The sequence below is a fragment of the Geotrypetes seraphini genome, chromosome 8 (genome assembly GCF_902459505.1).
Source record: "Geotrypetes seraphini chromosome 8, aGeoSer1.1, whole genome shotgun sequence".
NCBI lineage: Eukaryota > Metazoa > Chordata > Amphibia > Gymnophiona > Dermophiidae > Geotrypetes > Geotrypetes seraphini.
Genome location: NC_047091.1, coordinates 92,231,643 through 92,249,315, shown reverse-complemented (window position 1 = coordinate 92,249,315; position 17,673 = coordinate 92,231,643). Strand labels below are relative to the sequence as shown.

Genomic DNA, 17,673 nt, shown 5'->3' with positions numbered 1-17,673 from the left:
ACTTCATCCTATGCCCTCTCATTGCAGAGTTTCCTTTCAAATTAAAGAGACTCGACTCATGCGCATTTACATTACGTAGGTATTTAAACGTCTCTATCATATCTCCCCTCTCCCTGTTGGCTAAAGTTCTTAACATTTGCATCTCTTCTTCCTATAGGCTAAGGCTCTTTGCACCTGTATTGTGAGGTCATAGAGCTGCCCATCCTCAGTAACCATTATCTCTTTCTCTCTCTGCCTATCCCAGGCCTTCTTGAATTCAGACACAGTCTCTATTTCCACCACCTCTTCCTGGAGACTGTTCCATGCATCTACCACCCTTTGAGGTCTCAATACAGCATCCTGCCCAGAACACCAAAATGACATTATAGAAAAATTGGGCAAATAGATGATTAACATGCAAATGATACTTCTTACAAACTGTTCTTCTGCTTAACCGCAATTCATTGCCATATCATAATGCAACGCTTAGTTTATATCTATGTATAACTCCCTCAACCAATATTCAAAGTACTCCCACTGAGTTTAATCTAGAAGGTAGGTACCGGTATTTCATAAAGTCATTTGGGGGTCAGATCATAGGGCCTCCTTTAACCTATATGTTATTCTAGGTCTGCATCCTGAAGCAACGGCTTTAATCATTTATACACATACCTCCTTCCCTTCCTTTACTTTCACCAAAAAAAGATGTAAGCAGTTGTCAGCTGCCACAGTTATTTTTACTCAACAGCTGCTGATACTCCATTATATTTCTTTAACCTATAACATCGTATCTATTAGTTTCTTGTACTGTAGCCATGTTTAAAACAAAGTTTTGACAAAAGAATGGCAACACTTATCTTCAGTGGTGATTACCACTCCCAGCGCTGGCATTGATCTGTAAACTCCTGACACTCTCCCCCTCATGAGCGTTTCAATCATGCAAATCTTCCTCAAGGGAACATTGCCTGCAAAAAAAAAAAAACCAAACATACTGTTAACACACTGCTGAAGCTCATATTACTATCTTACCCACCAGTAATATATAACATATAATATATAATATATTACATATAATAAAATATTATATAACATATAATATATAACATTAATCTTTTGGGCCACAGGTTGATGAACTTTAGTGTTATCAGAATCATTGCGTTCACTACATGATAGGACCATCCTTACTTGGATTGTTCATATTAAATCATGTTGTTGCTTCTCGTTGTTGTTAGGGCAGTGTTGTTGGTGTTTATTGTGAGCTTCGCGCTTTATCTGATGTTTCCTTACACTTAAGCGCAACATAGCCATGTGCGCAGCCGTCGTGATATGTCTGATACCATCATTAGGTGGGTTTCTTAAGCATGCAGAACCACATTATTGGTTTGCTTATGACCCACTTTGATGTTAATGGTGTGTGATATCGGTGATAGCTTCTGAGTATTCAGATGTTCAGTAGTATTGCGCATCGCCATTATGGCATTTTGATTACTTACAGCACTGCCTGCTATTGTCCACCAGCTAGCGTGGAAGCAAGATTTTAGTGAATATTGTTGATTTTTTTGAGTGGTTTTTTTAGTTCAATGAGTAAAGGGATGGGTTGTTGGTCATTTTAGGGGAGTAATATCAGCCTCAACAGTGCTTTAACAGTATGGTTTTTTGCAGTGTGGCAACGCAGGCAATGTTCCCCTGAGGAAGATCTGCATGATTGAAACGCTCGTGAGGGGGAGAGTGTCGGGAGTTTACAGATCAGTGCCAGCGCTGGGAGTGGTAATCACCACTGAAGATAAGTGTTGCCACTTTGTTTTAAACATGGCTACAGTACAAGAAACTAATAGATACGATGTTATAGGTTAAAGAACTATAACGGAGAGTATCAGCAGCTGTTGAGTAAAAATAACTGTGGCAGCTGACAACTGCTTACATCTTTTTTTGGTGAAAGTAAAGGAAGGGAAGGAGGTATGTGTATAAATGATTAAAGCTGTCGCTTCAGGATGCGGACCTGGAATAACATATAGGTTATAGGAGGTCCCACAATCTGACTCCCAAACAACTTTATGATATACTTTATGATATTAATGTATTATTTAATTTAATTATTTAACAAATATGTGTTTTATTGGTTTTTTGTTTTTTTAATGTTTTTTACTAATATGACTGAATGTTCTTTTATAACTTGTTTTTAAGTGTACATCGCTTAGAATGTTTTAAATAGGCGATCCATCAAAAATAAAGTGAACTTGAACTTGAACTTGATACCTTCTAGATTTAAATTAACTCAGTGGGAGTACTTTGAAGATTGGTTGAGGGAGTTATACATAGATATAAACTAAGAGTTGAATTATGATATGGCAATGAATTGCAGTTAAGCAGAAGAACAGTTTGTAAGAAGTATGATTTATATATTAATCATCTGTTCGCCCAATTGTCTTATAATGGAAATCTATTGCCAGCTTGGGGGAAGCACTGAAAGTTACGAGTGTTCTTTAGGAAGCAAAAGGAAGCTTGATTGGGCCTATAAGCCCCAATACTGATATACATTACAAACTTGTGTGCAAGTCTGGGCAAACCCGATAGTGAATAGACATATTGGTGCCTGTTTTCTGCCCTTAAATGTAAACCTTTCAGTTGAAAAGCTTATATTTATAGGCACAGAAGAATGGTGCTGATGTGTGCATGCACTTCCAGGTTTGCCTTGGCTTCCACACAACAGCTGTGCTTACTGTGAAACTTCTGTGCGCATTCGTCAGGCACATTCCTCCCCCTTGCTTCCAGTTTCACAGCACACATATAACTGGCTTACAATTTCGTTTGAGCATTGGAGGGTTCCATTTTTACGCTTTTCTGGAGCTATGGGATGGATGCTGTTGGCTTTAGCCCCAGAGTTTTGCACATTGAGGCCCAAGAATTCTTTATTAAAAAAAAAAAAAAAAAAAGAGGGAGGCAGATTCCATGGAATGGCTTCCCAGTAGTGAGGACAAACACAGAAGCAGAATTCAAGGAAACCCAAGATATGCAGAGTGAGGAGGGTGCAAACATAAAGCCCAAGAATAATATTTCACTGGGAAGAGATAGTTACTTAAAAAATATTACAGTCCTCTGTTGTTAGAGTCTATGTTTTCTAAACTAAACTAAACCTTAAGTTTATATACCGCATCCTTTCCGCGCAAATGGAGCTCGGCACAGTTTACAAGAACTTAAAATATAAGAAGAGAAAGGAAAAGGTTTACATGAGCTTATATATAGAATGGAAGAGTAAGGGGGAAAATAGAATTACATGTTAGAGAAGAGCCAAGTTTTCAGTTGCTTGCGGAATAGTTGGAGAGAGCCCAGGTTCCGCAACGGGATAGTAAGGTCGTTCCAAAGACCTGTGATTTTGAAGAGAAGAGATTTTCCCAGTTTACCTGCATAGAGAATACCACATAGAGAGGGGAAGGATAGTTTATATCTTTGGGCGGGTCTGGTGGAGTCAGGACTCGAGGAGTTAAAGGATAGTGGGATTAGGGGAGGAAGGATGCCGTGAATGATCTTAAAAGCCAGGCAGGAGCATTTGAAATGGATTCTGGAAATCACTGGGAGCCAGTGAAGATTAGACAGGAGTTGGGAGACATGGTAAGGTTTTTAGAATGCTTTTCTTTTTTTCTTGCATGATTACTCCCTGCCTCTTTTCTAGGAGCTGGGTATCTGACTGGGGCCTTTTTTCTGTCATTTTGATTTTGCTGTGGCTGTACTTTTCAGCGATACGTCTAAACTAATTATTTTTATATGTATTTTTTTAGGTTAGTAATGCAGGCTTTTTCATCTGCGCTCCTTTGATGATGTATCTCCAGCACCCTTACGCCCAACAGAGAACCTTGGCTGTGCACTTCTTCTGGCTTATGCTGATCATAGTGGGTATGGCACGAATAAAACAAAAGTAAAAATCTCAAGAGAAAAAAATTTGATCAGGCCTAACTTTACATGCATAACCTACCTGTTTAGCAGCCAAACAGTGAGCTAAGAGCTCTGTTTTACATAGAACAAAGAGATCAGGGTTGAGACGTCCAGGTCGGGACATGTTCCATTCTAGTGGTATTTAAGGAAAGATTATGGTTTCAGATTTCAGGTTTATTAGGATTTTATATACCGCCTATCAAGGTTATCTAAGCGGTTTTTACAATCAGGTAATATCTTATATACCGCTATACCCTAAGTTCGAAGCGGTTTACAGTGAAGTCGTGTCTAGAAAGAGTACAGTGTTAACAGTAGGATACTGGATAATACAAAGTGAGCAGGTACTGGGGTGATTACAATAAGGTATGAGATATTAACACGAAAAACAATTATATGATGTTTATAATAAGATACAGGGTACTGGGGTGTTTACAATAAGGTACAAGATATTAACAAGAGAACAGTTACAGGATGTTTACAATCAGGTACTCAAACATTTTCCCTATCTGTCCCGGTGGGCTCACAATCTATCTAATGCAGATTTTCTTCTAAAAGACCTGCAGGAGTGTTCATGTATTTGCCGGATCATGCAGTGAGAGAAGCCAGTTTGGGGTGGGTGGGTGGGTAGGAGAGAGTTGGGTGAATTGATATACTGTTAGGGTTACCGGATGTCCGGATTTCCCCGGACATGTCCTCTCTTTCGAGGACATGGCCGGGGGTCTGGATGGCTTTACAAAACCTGGCACTTTGTTCAGGTTTTGAAAAGCTTCCTGTCAAAATCCTGTCGGGAGGAGGCATCCACACATGCGCAGATGCAACGCGGTGACATCACACACATGTGCGCGCGTGCATGTGACATCATCAAGTCACGTCCACACATGCGCGGATGCCTTCTGAGGGCGGGGTTGGGGGTAGAATGGAGCATGATCCAAGCTGAATGGGATGGAATTGGTAACCCTATATACTGTATACATGGTTCTCTTATTGTTGACTTCATGTATGTATTTGCATTGATAATGTTTAATTTTAAAAAATTTATTAGACCAAAAAAAAACAAAAACAAAGAAAATGAATGGCATAGGCCTGGCAATTTCCATGTGAAGAAATCGGTATTACATATGAAAATGCGTCCTCCAAGTACAAAGTGGTTCCACTTCCACATGAGCTTCTTCATTTTGCAAAACTATAGCCTCTATTATGAAGCCGCACTAGCGAGTGCCACGCAGCAAATACACCATAGACTGTTAAATCCCTATGGACTTTGGTGCATTTGCCTTGCCAGCCCGCACTAATTTGTATGCTAGAAGAGACCCCATATATGGAAGTGTTTCCAATCAAGTAACAATTTTAATTTGGTTTGGTGTTGGAGGTAGAAATAATAAATTACATAGGATTAAGGAGAATGATCCCCTTAATCCCTATTGTAAAGTCCTGGGCAAAACCGTGGGCTCCTTTTATCAAGCTGCGCTAGTGGTTTAATGCGCGTAATAGCGCACATTAAACTGCCAGCCACACTAGCCGCTACCGCCTCCTCTTGAGCAGGCGGTAGTTTTTGGCCAGCGCAGAATAGCGCAAATTAAACTGCCGGCCACGCTAGCCGCTACCGCCTCCTCTTGAGCAGGCGGTAGTTTTTGGCCAGCGCAGGGGTTAGTGAAAAGTCGCACGCGCTAACCCCGCTAGCGCGGCTTGATAAAAGGAGCCCTGTGTCTTTGAGCTGGTGCAAAAGAAATGCCACCTGGAAATATTTCCCCGTATACATGCATTCCCTTTTAAGATGGGGGATTCACGTGTAGATTTTAGTCCTGCCCAAACCACGCCTCCGTGAAATCTCCACACATTACATAGCAGCCTTTTAAAATTGGTATTTACACATGCAATATACATGTGTAAATGCCACAATTTATGCGTGTCTATATGTTTAAATGCTATTTGCTTTCAGGCCACTCCAATGCCAGTTCCTTTTATGCATGTATAAAATCTGGCTGTTTAGTGAGTTAAAAGGCTCAATTTTATACATATTAGAGCCTAAAACAGAGGAGTGAGCAAATTAAGTGTCCCCTTTCCGCCATCAAGTGCGTAAGTCATTTTGAATGTCAAAACCAATGTGTTTTTCATGATTTATAGAGACACCTTAATTTAGGGTGTGCATTCATTATCACACCTGAAAATCTTAGGGCCCAATTCTATAAAGTGCACCTAAAAAAAAAACCCGGTGTTGACTAGATAAGCCAGACATGGGCAACTCCAATCAGGTTTTCAGGATTTCCCCAATGAATATGCATTGAAAGCAGTGCATGCAAATAGATCTCATGCATTTTTATTGGGGAAATCCTGAAAACCCAATTGGAGCCCATGTCTGAGATAGGCACACTTTATAGAATCATGCTTAGCACCGCCTAAGCATGCTTAGGTGTTGCTAGGCATCCTAACTTTAGGTGTATCCTATTTATACCAGGATTTTCTTTGCCTAACTACCTGCACCTAAGTTAGGTGCCTAACGGTGCCTAATTCACAAAGAAGCGCCTAACTTGAAAACACGCCCATGATCTGTCCCCTAACAGCACACACTTTTAGGTACATACTTGTTATAGAATTGTGTTTTTCGAATTAGGCGCCTTACTTTCAATTAAAGCCAATTATTGGTGCCGATTTATCCTATTAGTCAATTAAGTTAGCTGCCGCCTACATTGACTATATTCATTGGCTGGCTGGCTAAGGCTAGCAACTTGATAGATCCATCTAAAATACAGGTCTATCTTTTTCCGCTTGGTCTTGGCTGGCAAGCTGATGAAAATCAACTTGGCCAGCTAAGTCCAAGGCGGCAAACTTTGACTCGAATATTCAGTGCCGGTGGTTGGATATGGCCCCAGCATTGAATATCCAGGATTGCCACAGACCACGAGAGGTAGCCAGACTGCCTCCCACAGTCTCAATATCGTCCTTTATTGTCCAACCCACTCGCTGTACTCATCAGATATTATTACTATCAGATGTGCCTTCCTTTCAGCATATTACTGTAGATTGGATGACAGTCAACCATATTTTATATTGCAGATGTAAGTTTGTGGACATCTATTCCACAGGAACTAAGATGTATAGGGAATTTTCTCCAGTTCCAGAAGTTGTTGATAGCTTTTTTTTATTTTTTGAATTTTTTATTATTAGACAAATAGTCAATTAGACTTAAGGGCTCCTTTTACTAAAAGGCACTAGAGGTTTTTAGTGCAGGCCGGCAAGATAAATGCTCTAGCACTCATAGGAATTCTATAAACATCAGAGCATTTATCTCACCAGCCTGCGCTAAAAACTTCTAGCGCTGTTTAGTAAAATCCAGCGTAAATGACTAAGCATTTGCTTGTAGAATGAATTCAAGATGATGTGATAAGTTGGATTATTTGACTATGGAGCTCATTTTTAAAAGAGAAAAATGTCCATCGCATATAGGAGCAGATGGACGTTTTTCTCCCCAAACCCTTCAAATATGGTATTTTCGTGACCTATTTTCCAGACAGATTTCTATGCTGTTTATCCACAATTTGTCTAAATCTCAAGGGGGCGCGTTGGAGGTGTGGTGTGGGCAGGACTAGGGTGAGCTTATGACCTGGATGTTTCTCTGCCAAACATCAAACATTTAAGAATAAATCCAAAGCACAATTTGGATGTTTGGAGCTAGAGCTGTTTTAATAACAAATGTGCCAAAAGGGTGCCCAAATTGACAAGTTGACCACTAGAGGGATGCAAACATGATCCCCCCACACTCCCTTAGTGGTCACTGACCCCCCCCCTCCCCACTCTCTTAAAGGTGAATGAAATAGTGCATACCTGCCTGTATGATAGCTTCAGATGGTATGGCCAGTCCTAGTAGAGCAGCAAGCAAGTATCTGGAGTTGCCTGGTGATCAGTGGAGTGAACGCCAGAGAAGGGGACCCAGTTCCACATCCCATTCTTAACTACTATACTTGTGGTAGAAAGTGTGAGCCTACCAAAACCCACCCAAAAATCTACTGTCCCTACATATAGGTGACATTTGCAGGCATAAGGGCTATTGGTGTTGTGTACAGTTGGATACTGTGGTTTGGGGTGGATTTTGGAGGTTTCACCATGCACCATAATGGGGTTATGGTGAGATGTGTACTTGGAATCCTTTATGTAAAGATCTCTACAGTGCTCCCTAAGGTGTCCCACTGCTCTGCTGGGATGTCTGTGTGGCGTGTCTACTACAAATGCTGGCCCCTCCTACATCCAATGGCTTGTTCTGTGCGTTATTCATTTGGATGTGTGCTTTTTTCAAAAAAGATAAATGCACTAAAAGCAAACATATCTAGAAATGGTCATTTTTGCATGTGTATTAAGCACCAAAATATTGTATTAGTTTTGACCAATTGATAATCCTAAATTGAGGTTAAAAAAAAAAAAATTCATCCAGAAAAACTTTTCATGGACCGCCTTTAAATATTCCTGCTTTTTAAAAAATGATTGCTCTGAAGAGATTTTGTCCTTCTAGAAGTGCTCAAGACTATGAGGTAAATTTGTATTATGTTGTCATTGTATGCAGGAATCTTCTCTGTTTATTTTCACATGACCTTGAGTTACCTAGGACAGATGCTAGATGAAATTGCCATCCTCTGGATAATATCCATGGCATACGCCATCTGGTTTCCAAGATCTTACTTCCCAAGCTTCATCAAGAACAGGTATGGCAGGCTTGGTATATGGGTGAGAGGGAAGAAGGGCTTAGTGGCAAAACCAGTATGCCCACGAACAATTTGGTCACTGGAATCTGGAGCTAATGGTAAGAGTTCTGACTCTGAATGATTAAATTCCTTTATATCCAACTGCCTACATGATGTGATAAGATTACTAGGGTATTCCACGTAGACTGAATGAAGTTAAAAAAGTCACTTTTTTGTCAAAGGTTGGTGTGAAGGCTGGAAAGAACATCTCACCCATTCTGAAGTTTTAGGTGAAAGGATATCTGGAGATAGATCTTAAAGATTCTGAAGATTTGAGTGAAAGGATAATTGGGCCTGACTCAGTTGACTTCAGTGGGATCATACTAGACTCTATGCCAGCCCATGGCATGTTTGCTGAATGGCTGTGAAATGCCAGCACTAAATAATGTTACCTGCATGTGTGATGTTCAGAATCGGGTATCCCCACTCTTTGCTCCAATAATTCAACTGCAACTACTGAAGTTCTATCTATTTAGGGGCCTGATTACACATCTTAAAATATCCAAAAGAACCAGTTAACACACCAACAAATACAAAATGAGTTTTCTTACATGGCACAGGATCACATTTCTAGTAGGGTATAAAGCCCAAATTGAAACGAGTTGACCATATATCATTTATGAAAATAAGGATTCAGGTGCAACATTTGGACTAACTCTATATGCATGGAGTGATAGGGCAGGCTAGACTTTCCAAAGAATGGTTTGGAGCCCTGAAACAGATTTTTAATCCCCGAGGTTAAGACGGTCTTTGAGACCCTGAGATGATTAATCCTATGGGTTAGGGTGATGTCTGAGATCCTGATATAGATTATTAAAGCTTGGGGTCAGGGAGGTGCTTAAGACCCTAAAATACACTATTAATCTGTGGTGGTAGGATCAGAGATGGCCATCTCTGTCATGAGTGAAAAAGAGACTGGGATTTCATGATATCCACACTGAATATGCATGAAATATATTTGCACTTACTGTCTTCCCCTTATGCAAATGTACCTCATACATATTCATGAATTTACTGAAAACCAATTCTCTTGGTGGCTATTTAAGCTGAAGGCACTATCTTTGCTGGAATTTTTATTAATTCACTTATTTCTCATTCCGATAAACCACATCCCCATTCAAAAACAACTGAAATGTTTACATGTGAAATAAAAACATGTTGCAATACCCTAACTGGTTTTAATCTTTTTTTATCCTGTATATCGCGTAGAAGCAAGATTAAGCGATTTAATCAAATGTTTAATAAATTTGAAACTTGATAATCAAATAAATAAAATAATATTAAAGTAACAAAAATATTTGGTGGAAAGGAGAAAGCCAGAAGCCCCAAAACTTTCCTTCTCTCCCTACTGGAGGAATAAAAGTGAACATCAAAATTAATTTTTTTTTGGGGGGGGAGATTAATTTTAGAAGGAACCACTTAGTTTTAGGTGGCAGAAAGTCACATGAATGTTGACTTCTAGTCATATATGCAGGTAAATTGCCTTTTATACAACACCAACTAGTGGAAAAGTGCGCACTATGATCTGATAGCATGTATGTTAGCATGGGAAAGGGTGGTGGTGCTCAGCATTGCTGTGACGTGCACCCCCAACGCTTCCATGCCACTTGAGTGCCCCCCCAACGTACCTCTTGAAATGTTCACCGGCGCGAGCAGTATCTTCCACCCGCTGCTTACACAGGCTTCGGCTCCCTTCTGATGTCACATCCTTTAAAAACGCTATCCCCGATGGGCCATCTGGCCTTTAGTTTGTAAGCAATAGCATCCTGGAATGCACTCCCTCTAGAAGTTAGGAATATTCAAGACTATCTGTTATTTGGGAAAGCTTTAAAGACATTTCTTTTAAAAACGTAACTGTTAGGTGTGAATTCATCGATAATACAGTATAATGATCTTATTCCCATGATTTTGTTTGGTCTTCTTTTTATTGTGATCCACATGGAACCCCCAAGGCATTTGCGGAATACAAGGACAATTTTATTGTATTCTATTGTAATATGTAACTCACCTTGAACTCACATTTGGAAAAGAATGAGTGATTTAATTTAAAATCCAAGGGCTTAATATTCAAATCTACTTATTTGGTTAGGAGCACTGACCGGATTTTGACAAGTGCTGAATATCCAGTTATAACTTTAAATGCCACAGCCAGCATTAAAAAAAAAAAAATACTGCTTGTGGAGTTTGAGTATTGCCCCACAAATGTTTATAAGGCACATGGGATTCCCTAAAATAAAATCACATACCTGAACTTGCAAACTGTTTAACCCCAACCCCTAATCACTAACCATGAACACTCTATTCAATTTACGGAATATGTCTACTTCTGTGTAAACAGCTTGGCACTTCCTGGCCTTGCAACACACAAACTGTCGTTAACATTATTAATGTCATCAGATGTATATTGCTATTCTCTATAATTCGTTGTACGAGATGTACACTGCTATACTCTTTAATTCATTGACGTATAGTTTCTCTTTATTGTATTTACAGTTTCTTATATTGTAAACCGCCTAGAAGTCGCAAGATAGCTGGCGGTATATAAAAATAAAGTTATTATTATTATTATTATTATTAAAATGCAACCACTCATCTATACAATGTGCCTGTGAATCTCCTGAGCTTTCTGTATTGAGCAGGAATTTTGTTCACCATATGAATCTTGGGAAAAATGTTTCCATTTTTCTTTTCACATCATATTACCCCCAACTGAACATTCCATGAAATTAACTTGCCATTTTTTAGTTAAACAGAAAATCTTGGCTTCACTCAAATGGCTCATTCTGCCTTCTTCTTTTTTACAGGCATAATTTCATCGCAATGGTTTTCGTCACTTCATCCATAAGCACCCTGCTGACCTTTGTGAAACCCACCATGAACGCTTATGCCCTCAACTGCACCACCATCCATGTGTTATATATGATCTTTCTAGAATTGAAAAAGTAAGCTTTGCCTTTCCTTTTATGAGTGATTTGGTCAGAACTTTGAGCAAGTGACTCTGTGTATCCTGTCCGCAGCAAAGAGTTGACATACCCATGCTGCTTCTGCTGCAGAGTACAGAGATTCCTGTGCTTCTTCCTGCAGTTGGGTGCTGAGCGGGTGTCCTCCAATTTCACTGCTACCACTAGGGGGTGGTGCTTCAATATTTTGTTTTCAATCTCTGGGGTTAGGCAGGTTCCCTGAAGTACTGCAGAACATGCCTGTCCCTCACTATTGAAAATGTGATAGTACTATTACTATTAATTATTTCTATAGTGCTACCAAATGTATGCATCACTGTACAGAGTCACAAAGAAGACAGTCCCTTCTCGAAAGAGCTTACAATCTAAACAGACAAACAGGATATCATGGATACAGTTAATCTGCTGGCTGGGTTGGAGGGCAGTGGGGAGTACAGGACAATCAAGCCATTGTGACATCACTAATGAGGTTAGCTCTTAGGCATTGGTGGAATGAGGCATGATATCACAATCTCAGCTCTGCTTCCCAAAGACTAAAACTCTTCATACTACTACTACAATTAATTATTTCTATAGCACTACCAGACGTACGCAGTGCTGTTCAGAGTCACAAAGAAGACAGTCCCTGCTCAAAAGAGCTTACAACCTAAACAGACAAGACAGACAAACAGGATATCATGGATACAGTTAAGGGGAACAGTTAATCTGCTGGCTGGGTTGGAGGGCAGTGGGGAGTAAGGATAGTGAAACAGCAACCCCACTGGCAAGACTGTAGATAGAGGACTCCCACTCAGCTTAGAAGGTGCTGGAGTCCTCATGTTTCTTTCTCCATCAGATGTTGACATACCTAGATTGCTGAACTCCCTACATTTAGGGTTACCATATGGCTCCAGAAAAAGGAGGACGGATTAAAATATCCAGGTTTTATTTCCATTGAAAGCAAAACCCAACCTACATTTCTCTCTGTGACTGATCACATAACTCTTCTGTATGCTCCTGAAATTCCTGCACTTTTCCCTATGGCAGGGCTCTAACATCCCTATGTTTTTTCCTGTGACACTGCACCGAGAACCTCATTCTTCTCTCTGTGGAAGGGCACTGAGGTCTCCATACTTCGTGTGGCAACGTGCTGAGGTTAGGGTTACAAGACGTCCGAGAAAACCCGGACATTTCCTCTTTTTAGAGGATTGTCTGGGTGCCTGGAGAGATTTCCAACCTGGCAGTTTGTCCGGCTTATGGAAGACCCCGAGCTCGGGGCCACGCCTGGAGGCCCTCTACACATGCGCATACGTCAACACGATGGCTTTATATGCACATGATATCATCACATCGATGTCCGCGCATGCACAGGGGGCCCTCCAGACACGGCCCCGAGCTCGGGGAAGGAGGCTGGAGGTTGATGTGGGAGTGGGGTTGCAGACAGAACGGGGCAGAGGCCAGATGTACTCTTTTTTTAAAAGAAATCTGACAACCCTAGCTGAGGTTCATGTGCAGGTCACTGAAGTTCTCATGCTTTTCCCAATGAAAGGGCTCCGAGATTCCTACCTGTCTTCCTGTGGCATGGCAGTGAGGTACCTGCATGTCTAGAAATGCCATCACACATATCACTGTAACAGGGTACTATTAACAGTACAGGACCCAAACCTGAAGCCTGGTGAGGTTTTCATGGCTTCGGAGCAGATAGAGGAAAAGCTGAAACATATAAAAGCTTCTTAAGGCTTGATGATGCACTATGATTGTTATTACTGCTCTGAATTCACTTTTGTATTAAAAAAAAAATCATTGCATTGAATTTTAAGCAGCAGTGGGAACAATAATCATTTAAATGCTGGCCATGGAGTTTAAATGATTATGAATATTTAATGGTGCTACATGTAGAGTTGGTAATGCTGAATATACATATAGGTACGCCCCCACCCCCCCAATATTAATTAAATTTGGCAGCAAGAATTTAATGCTAAAAAATGCAAAGTTGTGCATTTGGGCTGGAAAATCCAATGGTGTGGTACAGTATGGGGTTTAAGTTCTTCTGTGCAAGAAAAAAGAAGGGAACTTGAGGGTGATTGTTTCTGATGATCTTAGCCAAACAGGTACAAAAGCTGACAGCAAAGCCAGAAGGGTGCTTGGGACTAAGACAGGGACAGGCAATTCTGGTCCTCGAGAGCCACAGGCAGGTCAGGTTTTCAGGATATCCACAATAAATATGCATGAGATAGATTTGCATCTCAAGGAGGCAGTGCATACAAATCCATCTCATGCATATTTATTGTGGATATCCTGAAAACCTGACCTGCCTGTGGCTCTTGAGGACCGGAATTGCCTATCCCTGGACTAAGAGAATGACAATGGGAAAATTTTTCCCTATCCCCATGGGAATTCATTTTCCTGTCCTGTCCCAGCAAGTTCTTTTCCTGTCCCTTTCCTGACTCTGTCCTCATCTGCACAAGGCTCAAACACTTTAAAATCATAAGTGTTCAAGGCTTGTGCAGTTAAGGCAGAGCTTACAAGAATGGGGCAGGGACAGCGACAAAACTTAAAGGGACGGGATGGGGAAATTGAGTTCCTGCAGGGACAGAGAAAAATTTGTCCCTATGTCATTCTCTTTGGGTGCATAGGGCGAGGGAATGGCCAGCAGGAAAAAGGAGAGAATAGTGCCTCTGTATAAATTTCTGGTCAGACCCCATTTACCGCACTGTGTAGACCATACCTTCAAAAAGATATAAACAGAATGATCCAGAGGCCTGTGTCAAAAAGCATATGGGGTCAAAATTAAAGATAGGAGAGGGAAGATTTGTGACCATCTCTGAAGAAAGGTGTAAAGTAGCAGATCCTAAATGTTGAGAATGGCTGATTTTTCATGTCACAAGTCCATACAGAGTTTGAAAAAGTTACCTTTGAACTTCTGTAACTTTTTTTCTACATAAAAGGATGGAGCTCGGACTGTTATATTACAAATTGTTGCTCTAACAGAATCCATTAAAATCTCATGTTTTATTTCTGGAGACTTTAGTCACCTTTCCCCACAGATAGTCACATATGATAGATAAATTTAATTACTTTAATGGAATAAATGCACAGGAGGTAAGTCTCTTTCAACGGAAAGGAAGCTCTGGAATGAGGGGACATACGAGGAGATAGCCTCAGAAATCATCTAAAGAATGACTTCTTTACAGAAAGGGTGGTGGATATGTGGAACAGTCTTCCAGCAGAGGTGGTAAGACCAAGACTGTAACTGAATTACAAAAATTGGATAGCTCTAAGTCTAATAAATGTTGGCACTGTCATCTCGAAGCAGGGACTTTAGATCATTTATTATTCTATTGTCCATTTATTATGAATTTTTGGAAATCAATTTGGGACCAAATTAATTGTTTATTAGACAATCCAGTGGCATTATCATATGATACTGTGCTATTTGGTATGGCAATGAGAGCAAAAAGTCAGATTTCTACAAATAATAACAAATTATTACTTATAATGACTGGGGTTGCCATTCAACAAATTATGTATAATTGGAAAAATTGGAGTAGATTAAATTATAATTTTTGGTGGAATTCCTTATGTCATGTTTATAAAATGGAGAGATTTATTGCAATACAGCGGGGATGTTTCAGGAAATTTCAAGATGTGTGGGAGCTATTAACAAAGTATTGTACTGATTAGATGACATTTTTTCCCTTAAATTTACAAGTTCAATTACGAGAGGGGAAGGGGGATAATTTTATCGTTACTTATTGTATAAGGTATTGATTATATGATAGGAAAGGGTGGGAGATAAGAGCATATCATTTATACCATTGATGATATTAAGTGATATATTTATTGTTAATTTGTTTGGACATATTGTCACACTTATTGTAAGTTTGAAAATGAATAAAGAATAAAAAAAAAAAAAAAGAAAGCATGGGGCAAGCATACAGGATCTCTTAGGGAGAAGAGATAGTAGATGGCATGGATGGGAAGACAGGCCATATGGTCTTTATATGCTATCATTTTTTTTTATATATATATATTTCTGTTTATGTTGAATCTATGTTAATTTAGGCACCTTGATAAACAATTACTGTCTACCTCAGCAGAATAGCAGCGTACTGGCTTGGCACTGAGTGTCCAAGGTTGACACCTCTTGCTTGAGCTGAACAACACCCACTCTACACCCTTTTAAAACTAAATGAGCTCTCTAGTCCTTTCAATACCAATTTAACCAGTCTGGGAGTATTCTTAAGGGTGAGGCCTGGCCAGCCCTCCACTAAAACCAGAAAAATTATAATTATTATTATAATTAGTTGTGCTATTGTCACTGTTTGACTCTTGTCACAGCCTGTAAAACAGGATCTCAAGGCACTGGCCTCATATTAGAGAGGAAAAGTATTGTTTTCTTTACTTGTGTTATAGAGTTTAATAATGTGTTATATTTATATTGTGGCATCTTATAAGCAGGGCCATAATTAAGGGTGTGAAGGACAACCGCCCAGTGCACTTATTTCTCTGGGGGCAGACTAATGACTGAAATACCAGTATGGAGAGATTGACAGATGAAAAAACCAGAATGTCTTCTCTTCCTACAGTCTGAATAGAGAGGAAAAGAAAAACGAGGATTAAAGCAGGGGAAGTTCCAAGTTTATTGAGGGTGGCTTACAGTCTATTGTGTAGTAGGATACATACAATGGTTGCTATAGTCATAGTTAGGTGTAACAAGCTGGCATATGGGGAGGTCAAGGATGAATTACATAGTATAAAAGGAAGGAGGAGAGGAAGAGAGCATATGGAGGGTTCCATGTTACTTGATGCCCTTTGTGCTATGTATTGATGAAGGGCTTAATATGCATCAGCAAAGAGGAATGTTTTTAGGTTTGTTTTGAACTTATTGGTAAAGGTTAGTGATCTCATAGAAACATAGAATATGATGGCAGAAAAGGGCCGTGGCCCAACAAGTCTGCCCACTCTAATGACCCACCCCCCTAAGTTCTTCCATGAAGTGATCCCACATGCTTATCCCATTTTTTCTTAAAATCTAGTACGCTGCTGGCCTCAATTACCTGCAGTGGAAGATCATTCAGTGAAGAAATACTTCCTAGTGTCGCTATGAAATCTTCCACCCCTGATTTTCAACGGATGCCCTTTTGTTGCTGTAGGTCCTTTAAGAAAAAAGATATCTTCTTCTACCTCAATATGGCCCGTGACATATTTGAACGTCTCAATCATATCTCCCCTCTCTCTGCGTTCCTCGAATGAGTATAGCTGCAACTTACCCAGCTGTTCCTCATACGGGAGATCCTTGAGTCCCGAGACCATCCTGGTGGCCATTTGCTGAACCGACTCAGCTCTCAGCACATCTTTTTGATAATGTGGCCTCCAGAATTGCACACAATATTCCAGATGAGGTCTCACCATGGATCTGTACAGCAGCATTATAACTTCGGGCTTCCGGCTGACCAAACTTCTTCGGATACAACCCATCATTTGTCTAGCCTTGGATGAAGCTTTCTCCACTTGATTGGCAGTCTTCATATCTTCACTAATGATCACTCCTAAGTCCCGTTCTGCTGCAGTTCTTGCTAAGGTCTCACCATTTAGGTGAGTGTAAGTTCTGCATGGATTTCTGCTGCCAGTCTTTAACCCATGCAGTCAATGTTTCTCCTAATCCCAATGAACTCATCTTGCTCAATAACCTGTGGTGTGGGACACTATCAAAAGCCTTACTGAAGTCCAAGTACAAGACATCCAGGGACTTCCCCATATCCAGCTTTTTCATTACCCAGTCTAGGAAACTGATTAGATTGGATTGGCAGGACCTTCCCTTTGTAAATCCATGTTGATGGGGATCTCGTAGATTCTCATCGTTCAGGATCGTATCTAATTTGTGTTTGATTAGTGTTTCCATAAGTTTACTCAATATTGATGTGAAACTTACCGGTCTGTAATTTGCAGCCTCCGTCCTGCAACCCTTTTTGTGGAGTGGAATGATGTTAGCTGTTTTCCAGTCCAATGGGACTCTTCCTATACATAGCCCTCCATACTTTGTTTGCTAGGTCTCTGTGGAGATTTTCCTGCTGAGTTAGTGTGACTCC

The 17,673-nt window shown here is 40.2% G+C and overlaps 1 protein-coding gene across 3 annotated transcripts in view; it reads left to right on the top strand.

Moving 5' to 3' along the window:
- The window catches only part of ACER1 (alkaline ceramidase 1), a 65,148-nt gene that overhangs the window by 36,508 nt on the left and 10,967 nt on the right, over positions 1-17,673 (top strand). For all 3 annotated transcript variants that reach the window (XM_033956384.1, XM_033956382.1, XM_033956383.1), the window contains 3 exons: positions 3,756-3,870; positions 8,465-8,603; positions 11,447-11,584. In XM_033956384.1, coding sequence (XP_033812275.1) covers positions 3,756-3,870; positions 8,465-8,603; positions 11,447-11,584 — 392 coding nt within the window. The remainder of the gene's footprint in view (positions 1-3,755; positions 3,871-8,464; positions 8,604-11,446; positions 11,585-17,673) is intronic.